General features: G+C 39.0%; 2 protein-coding genes across 2 annotated transcripts in view; both read right to left on the minus strand.

Moving 5' to 3' along the window:
• MRPS6 (mitochondrial ribosomal protein S6) overlaps nucleotides 1-18,805 on the minus strand; it is a 65,799-nt gene that overhangs the window by 33,131 nt on the left and 13,863 nt on the right. The window lies entirely within an intron of this gene.
• SLC5A3 (solute carrier family 5 member 3) lies at nucleotides 8,240-10,453 on the minus strand. The gene has a single exon (XM_080818380.1). The coding sequence runs from the start codon at nucleotides 10,439-10,441 to the stop codon at nucleotides 8,285-8,287; it is 2,157 nt and encodes a 718-aa protein (XP_080674506.1). The 5' UTR covers nucleotides 10,442-10,453; the 3' UTR covers nucleotides 8,240-8,284.

Raw genomic sequence — 18,805 nt, forward strand, 5'->3', positions numbered from 1 at the left:
GCTTAAAAATAAAGGAATGAAGCGATTTCACAGGATATTAGAAAAGGAATTTGTTTTCTTCTTGAAGAAGACTACTAACTTTTGCACAGCAACTATTTTTGATATCCACCTTATCAAAAAAAAAAAAAAGCACTGAAAAGCATAACGTAGTTCATATGTGATTGCCAACATAGGTCTGGGCAACAGAAAATGGGATGTCCAAGCAAAGAATGGGTAGATCCCCGCTGTATCTCTGAACTCTGTTGGCAATCTATAAACCGAAGCAGTATTGGTGGGGGAAAAGCAGGGAACAGATTCCATATCATCATCTGACACTAATGTAATATGTCATTATTAACAAAAATAAAGCTTTTGCATTTTAATAACGCCACAGAAAAGTCCATGAGCAAAAGACCTGTTGATCTGTTTTTGCCACTCAAAAGTTAGAGATCTCAAAGTGAAATTAGAAAATTCTAATTATACATATTTACACTGCTAGGACGACTTTCACCTAGACTAATTAAAGCAATTTTCCATGGAATTGTAAATGAAAGATATTCTGCCAAAGGGATCTTCAAAAGCATTAAGTCCTTACAAAGGATTTTAAATTTAAAAACAACACTTAAAGGTACAGACAAATACTATATAGGACTAACAGGTTGTAACTGCTTTGCCTTATCACACATTGCTAAGCCAAAGACGTTCCTCAAACCTTTCTCTTTTTTTTTTCCCTGCATTTCTGGCACTCCTCTGCCCTCATTCCCCCCAAACCTGAGGTTTTACATTCTAAAATACTGAGGGAACACACCTGTTTTTTTGCTAGAGGAGCAATCTCTCCCTAAAGGTGTTTCGGTTAAACCTACTAAGACATGTGACATTAGTCTACGCCAGCTTTAATCTTCAGCCATGTATTACCAAAGGTGACCAACTCTTTCCTTAAGATAAATACACAAAATAGAGGAGAGTGGGAACAAACATAGTCACTTCTCTCCCATTCTGAGAGTCACAGCTTTTGACCTATGGGCAAAATCCAAGACAAAGACCACTTATTCATTCTTGATAAACTGGGACTATTCAGGTAAAGAAAGCAAGGGGTAAGACCAGGGCAATACGGAGTGCGAGAAAACACATTTTCTTCTGCTCGCATATTCTGATTTCATCTAATCTAACCATGAAGCAGGGAATGGCACAGGTAAAAGAATCCTTTGGACTCTCATAACCGCTGTGACAAGCAAAGTAGCTCATTTGGCAGATATGTCTCAGATTTAGTTTGATGCTCAGAACACTTGGATCGAATTCTGCTCTACTGAAATGAAGTGCAGCAAAGCACATGAAAAAATAAAGATACATTCACCTCTTACAAACCTACACAAAGATTAAAGACAAGTAGTATTTGCCCTGTTAAAATGTGAAATTTCTCCATGTTTTCAGGGAACTACTGATAGCAGGTAAAATCTGAAGATTTAAGATAAAATAATAATAATAACATCACCACCAATGGCTCTACAGCTTAAAGCAAAAGTTGGTCAAACTCTTCCACCCACCAAAAGCCTAGAAGTCTGTCCCTGTTTTAGTTTCAGATTATAGGAAAGAACCCATAAACCCCATTTTTGCTAGCAACCCCAAAATATAATTGCAACATTCTTGATATTTGTCTTTTCTCCCTCTACCAAAGTAGTACAAACTTACTCAGATTATTATATTTTAAATCACTTATCATTTAGGACCACAACTCAGGATACCTCATTGTCTAGGGCTTTCAATACTGTGGTCCTCCACAACCGCCGAGACAAACACCTGGTGGGCTGTACAACTGGCACTTGCGGGATACTGAGAAATACTGTTAGTCTTGTGCTTTCTACGTGTGGAGAGACACACCTGCGTGAACATGATTTGTGCTTTCTATGGACTTTTACTTTAAGCTTTTCACCTATCATGGAATGTGAAACTGCTGTCACATGTATGTTCTCAGATATGCCTATCAAACCTACACTGGAAAAACAATAGTTAAAATATATTCAGAGAATTAATAAGTAACCTTATAGTTTCAATTAAGGATATAAAACAAATATAGATGAATAAATAACATTTAAACTGCAACAGGAATTAGAGCTACCCGGTTTCCTTGAACCTAAACAAAGGCTGCATATAAAGTATGTAAATATAAATGTATTTTTTTGTATTTCCTCAACTAGTTGTAACAAAATTTAAAAAGAGGAATTGTAACAAATAAGTATATTCTATCAAGAAAGGGAAATGTGTAAACTAGCAGAGTCAATATTGGCAACCAGAAGGCACTAATCAAAACACATAAATTTCAGAAGCTGATTATATTACGAAATACCCTATATATTGGCCTTGGCCAGCCTGGGATTTCAATAAGAGCAATGAGCTTAATTTCAGTTTCCAACTATTATAACCAAAAAATGAGTTATTAAGGAACATTCATTATTCCACTTACAGAAGTCTAAGCTACAATGATATACTGAAAAATTATCCAAACTAGTTTATCCAAAGGCAATTAAAAAAAAAAGTAAACGCTCCTTCCTCCAGCAGTACAAGGTGAATTTACCAAGATAAATATGTCTCCAATAAGGTTGTGATTATCTACTGTCGACTTGTGCTGTTGCGGAAATCACTGAAATAATGGATTTCCCTTATTGACAGAGTTCACAGACTGTAAACTATCTTAAACTCGGGGCAGGGGTAGGAGAGGATGGAGTGGCTTCATTATCATGGGCCACAATTGTGATACAGTGCTTTTCTGAGAGCAAAGCCACTGCTCCTACACTAGGAAAAATCTGAGACCACTGTGCTTTTGTCCTGACTTACTCTTCATTTGCTTATGTGTTCTAGCATCCCTCTCTTCAAACATAGTGCGAGTCCAGGTAACCAAACCACACCGGAAAGTCGTTACGTAAAGTAAGGTTATTGGTTTAAAATCAAAAGCTTCAGATTATGGTCCTCCCCTAAAAAGTAAAGTATGTGAAATAAGTAACAATGCAGACATATCAAACCTTCTTTGTTTATTTCTGAGTAAGACAATATATCCATGGTTAAGGCTGTTAGTTACCAGATAAATGGGGTGCTTAACTCAAAACAAGAAAACTAAATCCTATCTGTTATAAAGGATCTGAGATGGAAAACAGAAACATAGATTATATCAATTTTCACAACATTCCTTTAAAGGTGAATCAGTAGTTTAAAGCCTTATTCCCAGCACTGGAAAGAAGTTTAAATAAACACATTTAAAGGACTCCGTGAATAACGGTGTGGGTCTCAGTGCTGGCAAAGCCTGTAAGTAGTTTGTATCTTAGCTAAATTCAATTCCAAGAGTGAAAGAAGTTGAATACCTAGTCTTCCAACAGAGGGGAGAGTATGATAAAAAGCATTCCAATTAAGAGAAATGACTTAATGGAGGAAAAGGGGTCTGCAGCCCTGAGTTAAGCCAACCAAGTCTAACCAAGTGTAGTAATCAAAGCTTCTTATATAATCCAGCTTCCTACCTAACGAGCACAAAAGGGCTTCTCTATATGCCAACTGACTAGTTCCAACTTTTTACCCTTAAGCACTATGAGAACAAGGCTTTCTGGCCATCGAGACAAACTCCACTCCTCTCTGTACTGAGATACCACCCTTTCAAAGGGACTGGTATGAATTTTAACTATTGCTGCCTCCCTCATTTTTGAAAAAAGAGTTTTCAGAATACAATAATGATGTATTACCAGGGCTTTTAGGATTAGTGAACACTAGTGAACATTAGTCTGAGAAAATCATTCTTGAGAATTTAACAGTTTAAGCTAATAGAAATTCGGTATATTTAAACACAACTATAGTTAATGAATCATTATTTGGATCCAAGTCTTCAAAACTGGGGCAAAGCAGCACTTTTGCACATCTTCGCAATAAACCTGAACGTGAATTTAGCTGAGAAAAGATCAAAATAGGAATCTGAGAAGTGTTAAAAGAAAGAACAGATGAAGAATCACAGCAATGTGAGGGAAGACAAAGAGGGGGAAAGACCAGTCTCTCGGAATGGGTACACCACGAAGAGGAATATACCCTATTGGTAAAGTCTGCTCGAGCTAAGGTCGACATTAAGATGTCTTGATGCAACTCAACACTTCGTTAATGAGCAATCTTACGAATACGAGCCAAAAAGCATTTTTCTACTAAAGTATCACTATCAAGCATCAGTCCTTTTAATTTCAAATATGTTTTAAAAACTCCTATATCACAATAGTTAACATCAAACCAGGGTTTAAAGGCTGGATCTTGTTCATTGGTATCCTAATCTACATGGGGAAAGGTTTAAACTAGCTGATAGCCAAGATGCTTCAAGTTCTAGAATTCACTGAAGAGAATTCTATGCCTGCACATTTTAAGCTCATGTTTGTCCTTTGCCTAACTTGTTAAATTTGTATCACCCAGGTATTTTTCAGCACCTAATAGTTTTGTTTTGTTTTTTTTTTTTTTACTTCTTCGGAAAACTCTGTCCTGAAAAATCTCTGTGGTCACATAATGTAACAGGAATGGTCTACACATATCTCTCAACCCAAAACGGGAAGGGCGGTGAGGCAGTCACTACTCCATACCCATGTGGTCCCTTCTAGTCATCACACCGCAGATGAAAACAACACAGCGGAGTAAAAACCATAAGGAAAGCAAGCAAGCCAAATACTGCCAAGTGGGAACACTGACGGGTCTAACCTTTTAACAGCTAATGATATAGCCAGTCTGGAGGATGGTAAAGAATGAGAATAATCCATAGGCTGCACTAAATGATATCTGAAGAGGAAGGGGAAGAGCCATGCACCCCGTAAGTACAGGGAAGAAAAAGCAATGGGCTGAGAAATGGGAGACACCGAGACGAGACTTTTCAGTACCCCCACTCCCAATCAGCCTCGGGTTAAAGAACTGAATGACAACCTCCCAATCAATTCTTAAAATGTGAAGTTTCACATGTGATAGGTCTCTGCTAACAACGATGGCCCTGGCCAGCCTCTTTGTGCAAAAAGACAATGGATCCTCTGAGCCAAGTGAAGAGGAAGCCTTGCGAGAGGAGATCTGCGGAATATAGGCCACAGGACAGAGGACTGCCACTACTGCTTGCTGCTTCCCTAACCTAACGAGAAGAGTGATAACCTCGCCAGGAAAAGAATGGCCCTGGAAAGACTGGCCCAGCTATTTCAAAACCCACTTACTACCTTGGGGCAAAAGAACATAATATTTTTGGACCAATAATTCTTTTGCATGCCAGAGTACTAAGCTCTGCTCATCAAATCTCAAGACTGAGATTGCTTGAAAGGACAAAACTCTAAGGACTAGGGATACTACTAAGAGCAGATCAGAGAGTATTTTTCTCTACCTTTGAAGACCAATGTCCTCACTTCACTTTGACTCTTAGGTAACTATTTTAGTCAATTTCATGCTTATTCAATTCTGAACCTTAGCTTGAGCCAGTATAAAAATATATACATATTAATGTCTACAGATGAAATGTCATCCTTTAGGACCCATTTAGTGTAAAGTACGAACATTTTGCTAGCTTAACACAGACCAGGTATCACTCCATGAACAATCATTCTAACGAAACATACTGAACAGTGGTCCCTGAATGAAGCTGCAACCAGCAATTCACATACTTATTCAAGCACATTACCTACTACTGGAGAGCAATAATAAGGGCAAGCTTCAGGGACTTCACTCTCAACAGAGTGAGGTTTATACTGCCAAGAATAAACATCCTAATGGATATGCTAATAGTCATTCCTTATTTACAGACATTATAACTCTAAACTTGACCTACTGCTATATATACACAAACAGACACAAGATGATGTATTTCATGTATCGTACTAAGACAGCAGCAAAGAGAAGGTGCGGGGGGATCCTAATACTTCAAACTATTAGGGTTCAACATTAAATAAAGGGGGGAGACTCACATAAACACCACCTATTAATTTATGCTATAAGAAGGGGTAAGAAGGCTGCCCAGCCAGTGTTGATCCTCTTTGCTGAGTTACACAATATGTTCAAAGTCAAAGAAAATTTTAATTCCTACGACTTAATGTCAATTTGAAAAATCTAAGGTCCTATTATTTTCCCAAATACCAAACTGTTGTCTCAAAGGAAAAAATAGTTTCTCTGAGGACAAACCATGAGTCCAGCTTTGGATACATGGTTTTTCTGTTCTTCCCAATAGACTTTTTGTAACCTTGGACATGTCAGAGCCACAGCCTCCTCCATACAAGAAAAGGATGGTCCCTATTTATTTGGCCCCCAGCTTATAAACTGTAAGAATGAAATTGAGAAAAAAAAAAAAAAAAACTCTACAAGGCACTCTAAGCTCTCAGAAATCATGCTGTTCATACATGAATTATTTTTTCGTCTACAGACTCAGTCCATCAGAAAGCCTCCTGGAGACGGGAAGACATTATGCTACCTGATAAATTTCTAAAATCAACTTTGGACTAATCAAGTCCATCATAATGAAATTCGTTTATAGAATACAAAAAATTTAAAGTCATTAGGACTGAGTTTTGATTCAAAATCTACAAAAGTATCTAAAAAAGTAATACTTTTCTCTAAAGAATACAAGCTTAATAAAATCATGCAATTTAAAAAGTATCAGATTACAGGAAAGTCAAAGAAAGTAGATACACAATTGGTTTCCTTCATATGTCATGGAGGAAAAAGGACCATGTTGAGCGCACAGACACAGAACTTCGTAATCTGTAGAGCTTTTCTCTAACATCTTTTGTATCCTGTCCTCAAAGAAGGGGAATCAGCCTGTGAAAAAGATTCCCGTCCATGAAGGTTGCAAGGGAGTGCCATGCCATGTTAAGACAGAGGGTCCTATAAGCACACAGGTCACAGCATGTCCTCCACAAGACACACTAACTAAATCCAGAAGTTCTTATTCATGACACCTCTTCAACATGCTATCCGCACTACAGAAAGACTACACTGACAATCTACCAATGGCAAAGCATGCACTCAGTTTTCTGTTACTGATGCCGAGTTTGCACTGGAACCTCCTCATGCTCTAAGTCAAGGTAACTTTTTAAAAATGTTGAGGCTGTGTACAGATGGCAAGTCTTTCAAAAAAAAAAAAAAAAAAGAAAAAAGTAAATCAGGGGAAAAAAAAACTTATCAAGGATACAATATGATCTCAGAATTATATTTTCCCTCCAAAAGCTCAGCTTCACTATTTCATGATCTAATCAAGCAGGGCAACCCAGCACAAACACAGTGACAGTTTTCTTCAAATTTCTGGACATATCTTCCAACTGAATCCACTTGGAAAAGTGTGTGGCTAAGAAAAAATGTTACCAAATGACAAGAACAAAGAACAAAGCTAGAGAATTAGTGGAGTATGAATAGTCAGTCACCTGTTAAGCGTAAGTTGCTCAAACACTGCTTGAGGACTGCTAATTCCCAAACTATATAAACAACTTTAACTTGGTCCATAAATTTGGGGATCATCAGCAATGTTTACTTCATTTTCTCCCCTAATCATCTGACAATACAATCATAACATAACTTTTTATCAAGACAGAGTTGATGGTCATTTGAGTATGGTTCACTTAAACTTCGGTGGAAGAAAAAAAAAAAAACAAAAAACAGGAACTAGAACAAACTTTTTACCAACATTCCACATGCTGGTGGTACAAGAACAGCTACAGGCAAACATTCTTCCTCCTTTCTTCTGGCAATCAGAATCCACAGGCTCCTGCTAGCAAAATGAACCTGGCAAACAAACTAACCTGTCCTGATACAAGGACCCCCCACGAGCACATCAGTTAGGTTTTCAGTACACAACCGATTACACAATGTCCACGAATTAGTTTTAAATGGTAGTAGGGATTACAGAGACAGAGAAAAAACTCTGAAATGAGCAAGTCTTCTACTTCAGGATAAGAAGGCCTACCAAGATTTGGCAGTGCAGAAAGTATACCTTATTCATAATAACCTTAGCATCTATTATTCTGCTCTACGTGTTCTAGGAGAATAATTGGTCTCTCCTTACTTTGGTATGGAAAATTTTAAACCACATTTGCACAATTCAGTCTGTCAAACAAGTTTCACTTCATTTAGGTTGAAAATTTACTTTCATCCATCTCTGGGAAAATAAAGTCTTGCAAATAGATGATTTTCTGCTAAGTAAAATTTGGCTAAAACCTATAGCGTAAACAATGCCTGAGAGATGCAACAGTTACATAAGTTTTGTTTTTGTTTTGTTTTTTTTTTTCCAAAGACCAGTATTTTCTTAAGTTAGTGTCTCATCATATCCTTAAAAAGTTCATAAGGAGAAATAAACAAACATGAAAATTCCAAGTGAACACACAGCAAAAAGTCCGATATTTAGTATTAGTTTAACTTGTGGAGGCTCTTCCAACATTTGTAAACAAACAGCCTCCTCCTCCATCAGGTCTCTGAGACTCCTCTTGCTGAGGCTCTTACTCTTAAAGCCACAGAACCAATCTATGAACTTCCAGTACCGGCCTCCATCCTCTGTTTCCTTCTTTCTCTCTTTCTCACCCATAAGAGCTGCTTGCCCATTGGAATAAGCATCTACTGGTGTTTCTGCCTCTGAATGTCCTAACGAAGCCACTGGATTGCCCTCTTCTCTGCAGGTCACCAAGAGATTAACATCTTCCGGCTGAAGGCCCTTGATGCTATCTTCGGATTTCCCATTGGGAATGATGTGGTTGACGGCCTCACTGTTCTCACTGCACCTCAGAATGCTCTTCTCTTGCATTTTGTACGGTTCATCTTTTGGGGAGCAGCTTTCCTTCACCACCAAGCTCTTCTTAGACCAAAAGGTGGTGGTACGAATCTGTTCCTTTGTGGGAGGTGGTGTGAGGAGGCTAACAATTACAGTAATGAGTCCTGTGACCCAAAACAGTGCTGTGGCCACGTACATGTAATGGATGTCTTTGATGAAGCCTGGCCTGTTATCAGGTTGGTCACATTCTGGGGCACGGTACGCAAAGGCCAGTGTCAAACGGACTGCTCCAAGAACAAAGCCAGCCATTCCACCATAGAAAGCCCCTTGCTCATTGCAGCGCTTCCAGAAAATTGCCAGAAGGAACAGGGCCGCAACTGGGGGTGTCAGGTAGTCTGCTACCTCCTGAATGTAAAGGTACATCTGGCCTCCTTGCATCTCCACGATGATTGGCACCCACGCAATGCTGATCACCACCATAAAAGCCACAAATATCCTCCCCACAATCATTAGTTCCCGGGAGCTTGCACTCCTGCGGATGAGTTTGTACACATCGAGGGTGAATATGGTACTGGCACTGTTAAAGATAGAGTCCAAGTCGCTCATCAGAGCTGCAATCATCACTGCCATCATTAAGCCACGGAGTCCCACGGGAACCAGCTTCATCACCAGGCGTGGGTAAGCAATGTTAGAGCACCCAGCTCTACTTCCACACACTTGCATGCAGTGCTCTGGGTTGATGCAAGCTATATCATCAGCAAACAGTATTCTGGATATCATTCCTGGGACAACTATGATAAACATTGGCAGAAGCTTCAAGAAGCCAGCCATCAGAGTAGAGCCTTTGGCATGAGCAATGTTTTTAGCTGCTAAGACTCTCTGCACGATGACTTGGTCAGCACACCAGTACCATACTGAAGCTGGGGTCTGCCCAAGAACGAATCCAGGCCAAGGAACATCTTCATCTGTCGGATTCCGTAACATTTTCAGTGCATCTTTCTTAGGGTGGACATTACAAGAATTTGTGTTGGAAAGGTTGTATGTCAACAAGATGGAAGTAACATTGGGTGAGGCCAACATGTACCTTCTCTTAACTTCCTCAAACCCGCCAATCTCCATCATGCTAATAATCATAAGCGTGAGTGCCCCAACGATCATAAGCAGAGCCTGTAGCGTGTCTGTGTAGATCACTGCAACAAGGCCTCCGGTGACAGTCAGCAAAGCAGTCATGCCAATGAGCAGGATGACAGACACATAGAGGTTCCAACCCAAAGACTCCTGGATAAAGAGGGCACCCGAATACAGATCCACTGAGAGCTTGGTGAAGATATAGAGAATCAGAGACAAGGCTGCAAAATAGACCTGAATCCTATGGCCACCAAATCGCTTGGACAAGTATTCAGGCATGGTGTATACCCCTGACCGGATGTAAATCGGGATGAAGACCCATCCCAGAAGTTGCAAAAGCAGTAAGGCATTGAACTCCCATGCGCCCACTGCAAATCCACTTGCAGCTCCAGATCCTGCCAGCCCAATGAAGTGCTCACTCCCAATATTGCTCACAAACAGAGAGGCACCAATCGCTACCCAGGTCATAGAGCGCCCCGCCAGGAAGTATCCACTCACGGTGCTTCTATTAGATTTCCACATGGCAAAAAAACCAATGCACATGACCAGGATAAAATACAGGGCCACTATGGCAATGTCTGCTGTCTCCAGTACAGCCCTCATTTTGGTAACTTTGTGAATACAAGTGTCCAATAACAGAAGTGTCCAACTTTTTATTTACTCATTAGTAACCCCAGCCAAGTCTGTAAACCATACGTGAACTGGACTACACAGAGCAACACAGCAGGTCAAAGTCTTTGTCCTTTGGTTTGCTGTCTTGATGGTGGTGGTTGTGATAAACTTTGAAGGAGACAGTTTAAATTTTCCTCCGCTTCTTAATTGGGATTGAGAACTTAGCTCGTACTCTTAATCCACTCTCCACAAGACCATCAGCATTTACTCAGGTGCTGGAGGAGAAATTCTGAGTTGCAGCTAAGTTAGTGAAGCCTACTGTACCAACCCTGCAAGGCAGCAAAGACAAAAGACAAAGATTGAATTAGAGGAGGGTCTCACCAAGTGATGAGGAAACTTTCAGTCTAGCAAAACGGCGCAATAAGACATTCTTTATAAAAAGAAAAAAAATTTTAATATACTTCAGTTCCACAGGAAAGAGCAATCTAAACTAGCACATCGAGTACTTAAAGTCATGAGAATACTTATCATTTTGAACTAAGAACAAAAATTCATTGACCTCATAACTAAGTGACCTAACTTCTCTAGCAACTAAGAACTGTCTACCATGACATTGCCCTTTCTTTCTTGCTGTGGTCGGCGGCTCAGATTGGAACAGACACCAAGATCTTAAAGCACCTTAAGGGAAAAGGGTGGGGAAAAAAACACTAATTATTCAAAAGGGCACCATAATGAATATTCAAATGCTATGAATCTCAATAATGCACTTTAGAGCAGGTTGCGGACCTGGATGGAACCGGCTCAGTTCAGTGTTATCACCTACCCCCAAACACAAAATCAAGTATCACTTAGTCTATGCAAATTTATTAATATAAAATTTTCCTAAATTCCGACTACAAATGTGTATGTGGTAGTTATCATACAGTAACATAGAAACTGTGAGATGGCTCCTGCCCTAACGAAAACAAAACATGCCACAGACAAAAAAAAAAAAACAGAAACAAAAACAAAAAACTAGGAACATACAATTTATAAAACCCTAAAATTTTTTATTTCTTCTAGCTAGAGGAAGACCTCAGAAGATTTTTGAAAAATGTTCAAAAAGGTAATTTCCTTCCCTTCCTTTTCATCAGGCAATAATTCCAAGAGAATCTCTGAGAGGATAAAGGCACAATGACACTAAGTTTGATTTTGTTGCGTAGTTTTTCCTTTTAGTCATGCTTTCTTATTAAAGGGTATAGAAAGCAAGGACAATGAGGAGGAGAACAAAATTTCTGAAAGACCGAAAAATAATGTATTATATCTTCCAAACCTCAATGAAACAAACATTTATCAACCATTAGATAACAAGTTATCTTTAATTAAGTCAGTCAGACATTTTTCAGTCCTGGATTAAGGGGGAAAAAAATCACTCTGCAAAACAGACATTTAAATCCATCTAAAATCAAGTTTGTGAATCTGATGGTTTTTCTCCTGAAAAAGAGACAAATTCTAAATCTACAAAGTTAATTATAATTGTTGCTGACAGATCAATATGAAGAACATTTTGTTATTCCTAATGCCTGCCACACATCGACTTCGAATGTGAGTTTTACTTCTATGATAAAGCTACCTCAAAGTGAAATGTTTTTCTATACCTGACAAAGTAGACGCTTTTCAATGAATCTACATATTTTCCTTTAAAAATCAGAACCAAGCTTAAGACCTATAAATGATACTAAAGCCACTGCTTTCCAAAACTGTTCAAAATAGACCACGGTATTAAAAAAAACTGAAACACACACCTCTCACTGACCAGGAAAGGAGGTGGAAACAATGGCTAAAGATAAATGTTCTACTGAATTAGGTTATTAGGTCTAATTCATAATGCTGCCTAGATGGAAATGTCTTAAACCCATCTTTACGCCTTTTTAAAGCATACAGCGCTATAATAATTATACTAAGAAAACGGATTACTATCCCTCCTCCTGAGAGCCTGTGTCAACAATGACTGACAAGAATAAAACTCCCACACATAAAAGCATCAAATATACTAACAGTTGGGATTTGTATCACTTCAGACTTGCCAAATCTTGAAAGCTGGTCATATTTCTGTGACCACTTTCCTCACGCCAAAAACTTTCTAAAGAAACACATGGACATTATCTAGAAGGATCATCTCAATTTTTAATAAAATGTAATCAGATTACTAATAAACATTAACTACTCAAACATGCCTTTAATGGTTCAGTATAAGCGGCAGGTCCTTAATTACAAAGCAAACAGCGGATGGCAGTCGTGACATCCTGCCTTTGGACAAAGCTCCCTGCCATTCGTCGTCGAAGCCACTTGTTCCAACTCACACAGAAAAGCCCAACTCCCCGACCGGAGAGCCCTTTCGGGTGCTGCTTTTCTCCACAGCAGCAGCTCACCGACCCTGTCTGTGCTTCCCTCAAGAAGGGACAGCAAAACCCTCTGTGTTTCTGCTGGAAGGGGAGGAGGGGAAGGAGACCACTGCAGCACCCCCCACCGGTGGCTTGTGTGTTCAGAGAACCAAGTGCTTAGAAACAGAACAAGCACCTTCTTCCTCAACCACTGGTAAGCACTGCTAACATCAGTAACATTGTTCTTGTCAAATACGATCCATGCAAGTCAAAACTCTGAGCCATATTTTGTTCCCTCACAAACCAAATCCAGACTGGTCTAACCCCTAACTTCTCTAGAATCAGCAGGTAAGATAGAGAGAAAGACATTGTGCCCTCACTCCCTGAGCTAGCAGGGGGTGGCCAAACACAAGCTCAAGGCTGACTTTTCTCAATTCTGTCTGCCTATGCTTCCTCTGACCATTCGGAAGCCATCGCTGGCAGTCCCCATCTTACTGGATACCATACCAGTCTGTGGGCAGGTTTAAGATTTTCCAATTTAAACAAAAAACATCCAGAGACCAGCACCTGGTAAAGACTGGAAAAAGAAAAACAAAACCAAAAATAGGTCAATTTAGTTTAGAGAAAGAGATACTATATTACAATGCAGCTAAATTTCACATTCTAGTCATAAACAGACTGTCACAGCCTTGAACTTTACTTTGTTAGGAAATAAAGTATGCATTCCTTAAAAATGGTTCCAAATAAAATATACAATGTGAGTTCTGCATATTTTTTTCTTTCCTTTAAATAAAAGTATCTCTAGAACAAAAATACAATGAACACTAACCAGAATTCCTTTATTTTCAGGAAAAACATACATGGAAAAATTTTTTCATCAGCTAAAATGAAACTTTTTAATTTATGTTTTTACATTACTAGGACTAAGCTGCTACACAAGTCAGGTAAATCCTGTTAAGGGAGAAATATGAGACAAGTAATAAAATAGGTACAGGAATGATAAAATATATGGGTTGGTTCCTTGGTAGTACATTTTTAAGAAAACAAGTATTTCCATAATAAGAGTATTATTTGTGGAATACATAAAGTGGTCCCCTAGTGGTGATGGGCAGTATAATAAACTTTTGCCAAATCAAAAAACACAAGGGCATTCACTGTGAAATAGAGCAGAAGCCCCCCTCCCAAAAGGAGAGGGCGTTCTTCTCAGAGAGTGTTCTCTTGACAGTTTTGCACAAAATTAGAATACAATTTTGGTACTGTTTCATGTAACTGGATGAATTAAATTACAACTGAAGAATTAATCTGAATAGAAAAGTATACCTAAGAATTTGCAGTGTTTGAACTAGAAAGAGGGAAACAGGTAACACCAAATTAAATCAGCAATTAACCCCCCTTTAGGTAATATAATCAAAATATAATTAGTTGTAATAACCAAATCCAACATCTCTTTTCTATTATCTAGGGTGACCATATAATTTATCTTCCAAACTAGGAAATTATTCTGAGACAATCTGTAAAATCCAGGACATATATGGTTACTCCAGAAAGTCACCGTCATAAAAACCCAAACGAGAACAAAAAAACAATTCCTAAAGCCATCAGTCTTCCAATTCACAACAAATTCAGTGAGGCAAGGAGACTAACAAAGGGCAGAAAAGTGACATGAAAAGTAACCAAACAACAATCTTTTTGGCTTTTGAGTCACTTTAAAAACCACATCCTCCATGGGCAATCTGAACGGTAGGCTTGCCAGGTCTTGCTTCTATTCTGACCCAGTGAAAAACGCTCACTGTACCAGCTAGTAATAATTTAAGAATCATGAAACGCAGACACCTGAGAAAACGTACATGTAAGGGTGGCATGACCAAGAAAGCAGACAAGCTCTGAAGGGCTAGAACCCAAGCTGTTACTTCCTAAATGCAGGATCTAAGCAAGTAACAATCTATGAGCCTCAACTGTCTCATCTGTAAAATGAAATCATCATCTGGCTACTACTGGCTTAGTAAGGAACAAATGACATACAGAAAACACCTAAGATTGTCCAGTGCAACGAGCAGGTACTCAGCAAATGCTGCTTTACCTTCTACAACTTGTATGGACTGAAAGTTGTAATACCAGCTCCTTTAAAATTAATTCGTCAACTATATGCCAGACATATTAGGTTCCTTACCAAAGTTATTTATAGATAAAATATTAAATATTCAGTTCCCTCACAAATACTTTAAAGAGGCCCTCAATCACCTCAGGAACAATTAGCTCCTACTGACGTCACTTCGAGTAAAATTAAAAACAAAACCCTAAATTTATACAAAATTCTACTTACGGACTTTTCATACACATTTTCACTTTTGTCATCTTGATTCAAGGTTCAGTAAAGCAAATTCCACTAGCAGAGTAGATTAATGGTGCATGGTACAGAGTACACATGTATATATACGCATAAGACCTTCCTCAACCCATTGTTACTCTAAAAATGTAAAAATGGATATTGGTAGCAGTTTATCAGTGACACTTAAAAGTGAAATGAGTGTTTCTAATACAACTCATATGAATTTCAGCCAGTTTTAAATTATAAGTGGAGCTAAAGTAACACTGTATACAACAGTCCCTGAAACATGTAAGGAGTTTGCCCTTAATCCTTTTTAGCTAAACATTTTTTTATACCTACAACCTCAGCTATTCAAATTTCTAAAAGTATGTAAGCGATGCATGAAACCATGGTTGAACTCAAATGGAATTTAAACCATATTCTGGGGGTTTCTAGTCCCGTGTATTTTTACAAGGGTGGGAAGCAAGGCAGAGTGGGCACGGATTTGAGCCTCCCTCCAGCAACCCTCTACCAACCAGACCAGCTCTACTTTTAGCAAAGTATTGGGGAAAGAAGGGGTTTAGGAGGATGGTTTTCCATGTAAGTAAACCATGTCTTCAAATAAAATTTTATTCACCTAGGAAAAATCATAAACTACCAGAGTTATCATTTCATCCACATACACACATCCCCTGAGATAATTAATTTTAACCCGCTTCTGTAGTTACAAAGTTCTGTGGTTGGTTTGTTTTTTTAAGTCTCAGAGAATGAAAACCTTTTGGGTATCGGGACAACTTTCAAACTACCACTGGTTTCAACTTCCATGTGGAATACACCAGATCATGTACATGGAAACAAACTCCAGTAACGTTTTTGAGAAATGAAGATACGAGCAGAGAGAGCGGCAGTGCCTAAGTCTGCTTACAGGGGCCTGGTTGTCAAAGATAAGTGAATTATAAATAATGGAGATAAAAAAGACCTGACACTTACCGACCTAAGTCCTAACACCTTACAGACACTGTACCTAGAGTGCTGTGTGCATTACTGTACTCCTCACAGCAATCATGGGATAAATCCGATTACTACGGTCATTTTATAGGCGAGAAAACAGAAATCAAGGAAGCAGTGTAATTTGCCCCAGGACAGTTATTTGTATTTACATCAGGATCTACACTCACATCTATGGGTCTAAATAGTTTCTGCCCTTGTAATCGCTAGGCAAAACTACCTTCAATGACAGGAACACACCTTTACTAATAGAATAAAATAAAATAATCAACTAATAAAAGATCATTTGGTATCATCCATGTTTAAAAATCTGTGCTTGTAGAGAAAATACCTGAGATGTATACATAACAAACACTTACAAAATAGACTATAACAACACATAGGACAAAATTCAACTGAAGTACTTATGTATGATCACACATAAATCGATGTAGGTAAGGAGAAACTGAAGAGAATCAAAACAAAAAGAAGTCCCTGGCACAGGCTTCTTGGGTAAGTAAACAAATAGAGCAGAAAAACCTTGAAGAGTCAGCTCTAAGACCAGGGTTTATCCTGGTTCTCACCATCCAAACCCAAGGCTTGTGCCTTCATTCTCTGATGAGTTAATTAGTTCTTTCACCAGAGACTCAACAATTAAATCTAGTGCCTTCTACACACCTGACTTTGTTACCATGGGCTAGATGAATCCACCCAAGCCAGTCTTCCTTCACTTGCTAACTCCTCCATCCTTAAGATACTAAGTTACAAGAATCAGCAATGTATGATCTTCAGATCAAAGAGTTCTTACAGCAAAATCTATGGACCATGGTTCTTATTGTTTGTGACCACCTACCATTGCTTGGGAGTGTGAATAACTTGGCTCACATCCCTTCAACCTTTCTCACTCTCAGTCTTCCCCATCTCAAGGAAAGGCAACTCTGTCCTCACTATTGCTCAATTCCTAGCATATCAGTAATATCAGTCATCCTTGACTGCTTGCTCTTGGTTTCTCTTAAGCCACACACAATCAATCCATTAGTCTGCTGGATCTACCTCAAAAAATATACCTAGAATCGGACCACTTGTCATTTCAACCGCTAGAACTCTGGTCCCAATCACCATCCCATCTCATCTAGTTAACCGACTGCCCTCACCTCTTAACCTGTCTGCAAGCTTTGGCTCTTGGCCCACTGCAAGGCACTTACCAACCCAGGAAGCAGTCACCCTTTTATTCACAACGCACCAAACACACCTCTGGGCCTTGACATTTGCTGTTCCCTATGCAAGGTACACTCAGCACTCCCAGATTTTCACAAAACTTGCTCTCCTCTCATGTACAGTTTTGCTCAAAAGTAACTCCCCTAACCATCTCAGTCCTTCATCCTGCTTTATTTTTTTTTAATTTATTTTAAAAAGTAATCTCTACACCCAACGTGGGGCTGAACTCACAACCCCAAGATCAAGAGTTGGATGCTCTAACAACTTAGTCAGCCAGGAGCCCCATTCTGCTTTATTTTTTCCCCACAGCACTCAATACCTTCTAACCTACTACGGGACTTATTTATGTTTATTCTTCCCTCACTACCAGAATATAACCTCCATAAAGGCCGAGATTCTTGTCTGCGCTGTTCAGTGATGTGATCTGTGTCTCAAACAGTGTGGCACACAGTGTAGACAAATGTTTGTTAAATAAAATGTTAATGATAAAGTACCCAACTGAGAGTGTTAAGCTTTCAATATCCTACACAATCCTCAAGAGCGGGTTTTTCCTTTTTTTTTTTCCTAAGCAATAAATGATCCAGAGTAAAAGGCCAAAGGGGAGTACAGCATTTCCTCCCCTACCAAAGTGATCAGCTATCGCAAACAGTTTGGAGGGGGGGGTGTGTGGAATGACAAGGCAAAGCAAACTACGCAAGCCCTTTGTTCAGATAAAAATCTCAATGGGCCATGACATAGTGAAAATTTGTTACTTGGAGCCACTATCTCATCCAACCCGCCCACCGTTAGAGTGGTCTACTGGCTTCACGGCACTAACTCCCTATCAGAGCATGCTCTAGATATTACCCCTGCAATTATCCACACCCCTCCCAGTGTGCCAGGATAGCCAAGCACTTCTTGTGCTATAGTTGCTTCCATATAAATGGCAGGTCAGGGTGGGCAAGCAGCCCATTCTATACAAGCCCAGCCCTTCTGCTGATCTCAGCTTATGAAGACTCTCTTCTTCCTCCTCCTCTCCATTACACCTGAAGTATTAAATGTTTCCACAAAACTGAGCAAGTTACTTTAAGAACTACCATTTACCAACACTAGTTGGTAAACACTAGCTCATCCAATTTTCACAAAAACTCCAAGAGGTAGGCCTGATAATTATTCCCAATTTATCGATCAGAAAACTGAGGACATATTAGATAATCATCAGGAAGTCCAGAAACATCCTCTGTGAAGATGAAGAATGTATTCTTTTAAAAATACTCCCCAGGGAGATATACATAAAAAAGTAGGAATAAACAAAAGTCCAAAAAAACTCACTGATAAAGCAATAATAACGCAATTAGAAAAATCACTCTAAGCATTCCCTAACAGATTAACAAAGTTTAACCTTATCCCTAATTATGAGAAAGCAACTACACAAATCCTGGGCAATGATTACAATGGATGCGAGAATCCTTCAGTGAAAGGTTGATGGGGAACTTTAAA

This window comes from Martes martes (genome assembly GCF_963455335.1).
Source record: "Martes martes genome assembly, chromosome: 1".
In the NCBI taxonomy this organism is placed as follows: domain Eukaryota; kingdom Metazoa; phylum Chordata; class Mammalia; order Carnivora; family Mustelidae; genus Martes; species Martes martes.

Bases quoted from the DNA above. Each gene is read 5' to 3' on its own strand.
- SLC5A3 (XM_080818380.1), bottom strand. From the start codon at position 10,441: ATGAGGGCTGTACTGGAGACAGCAGACATTGCCATAGTGGCCCTGTAT.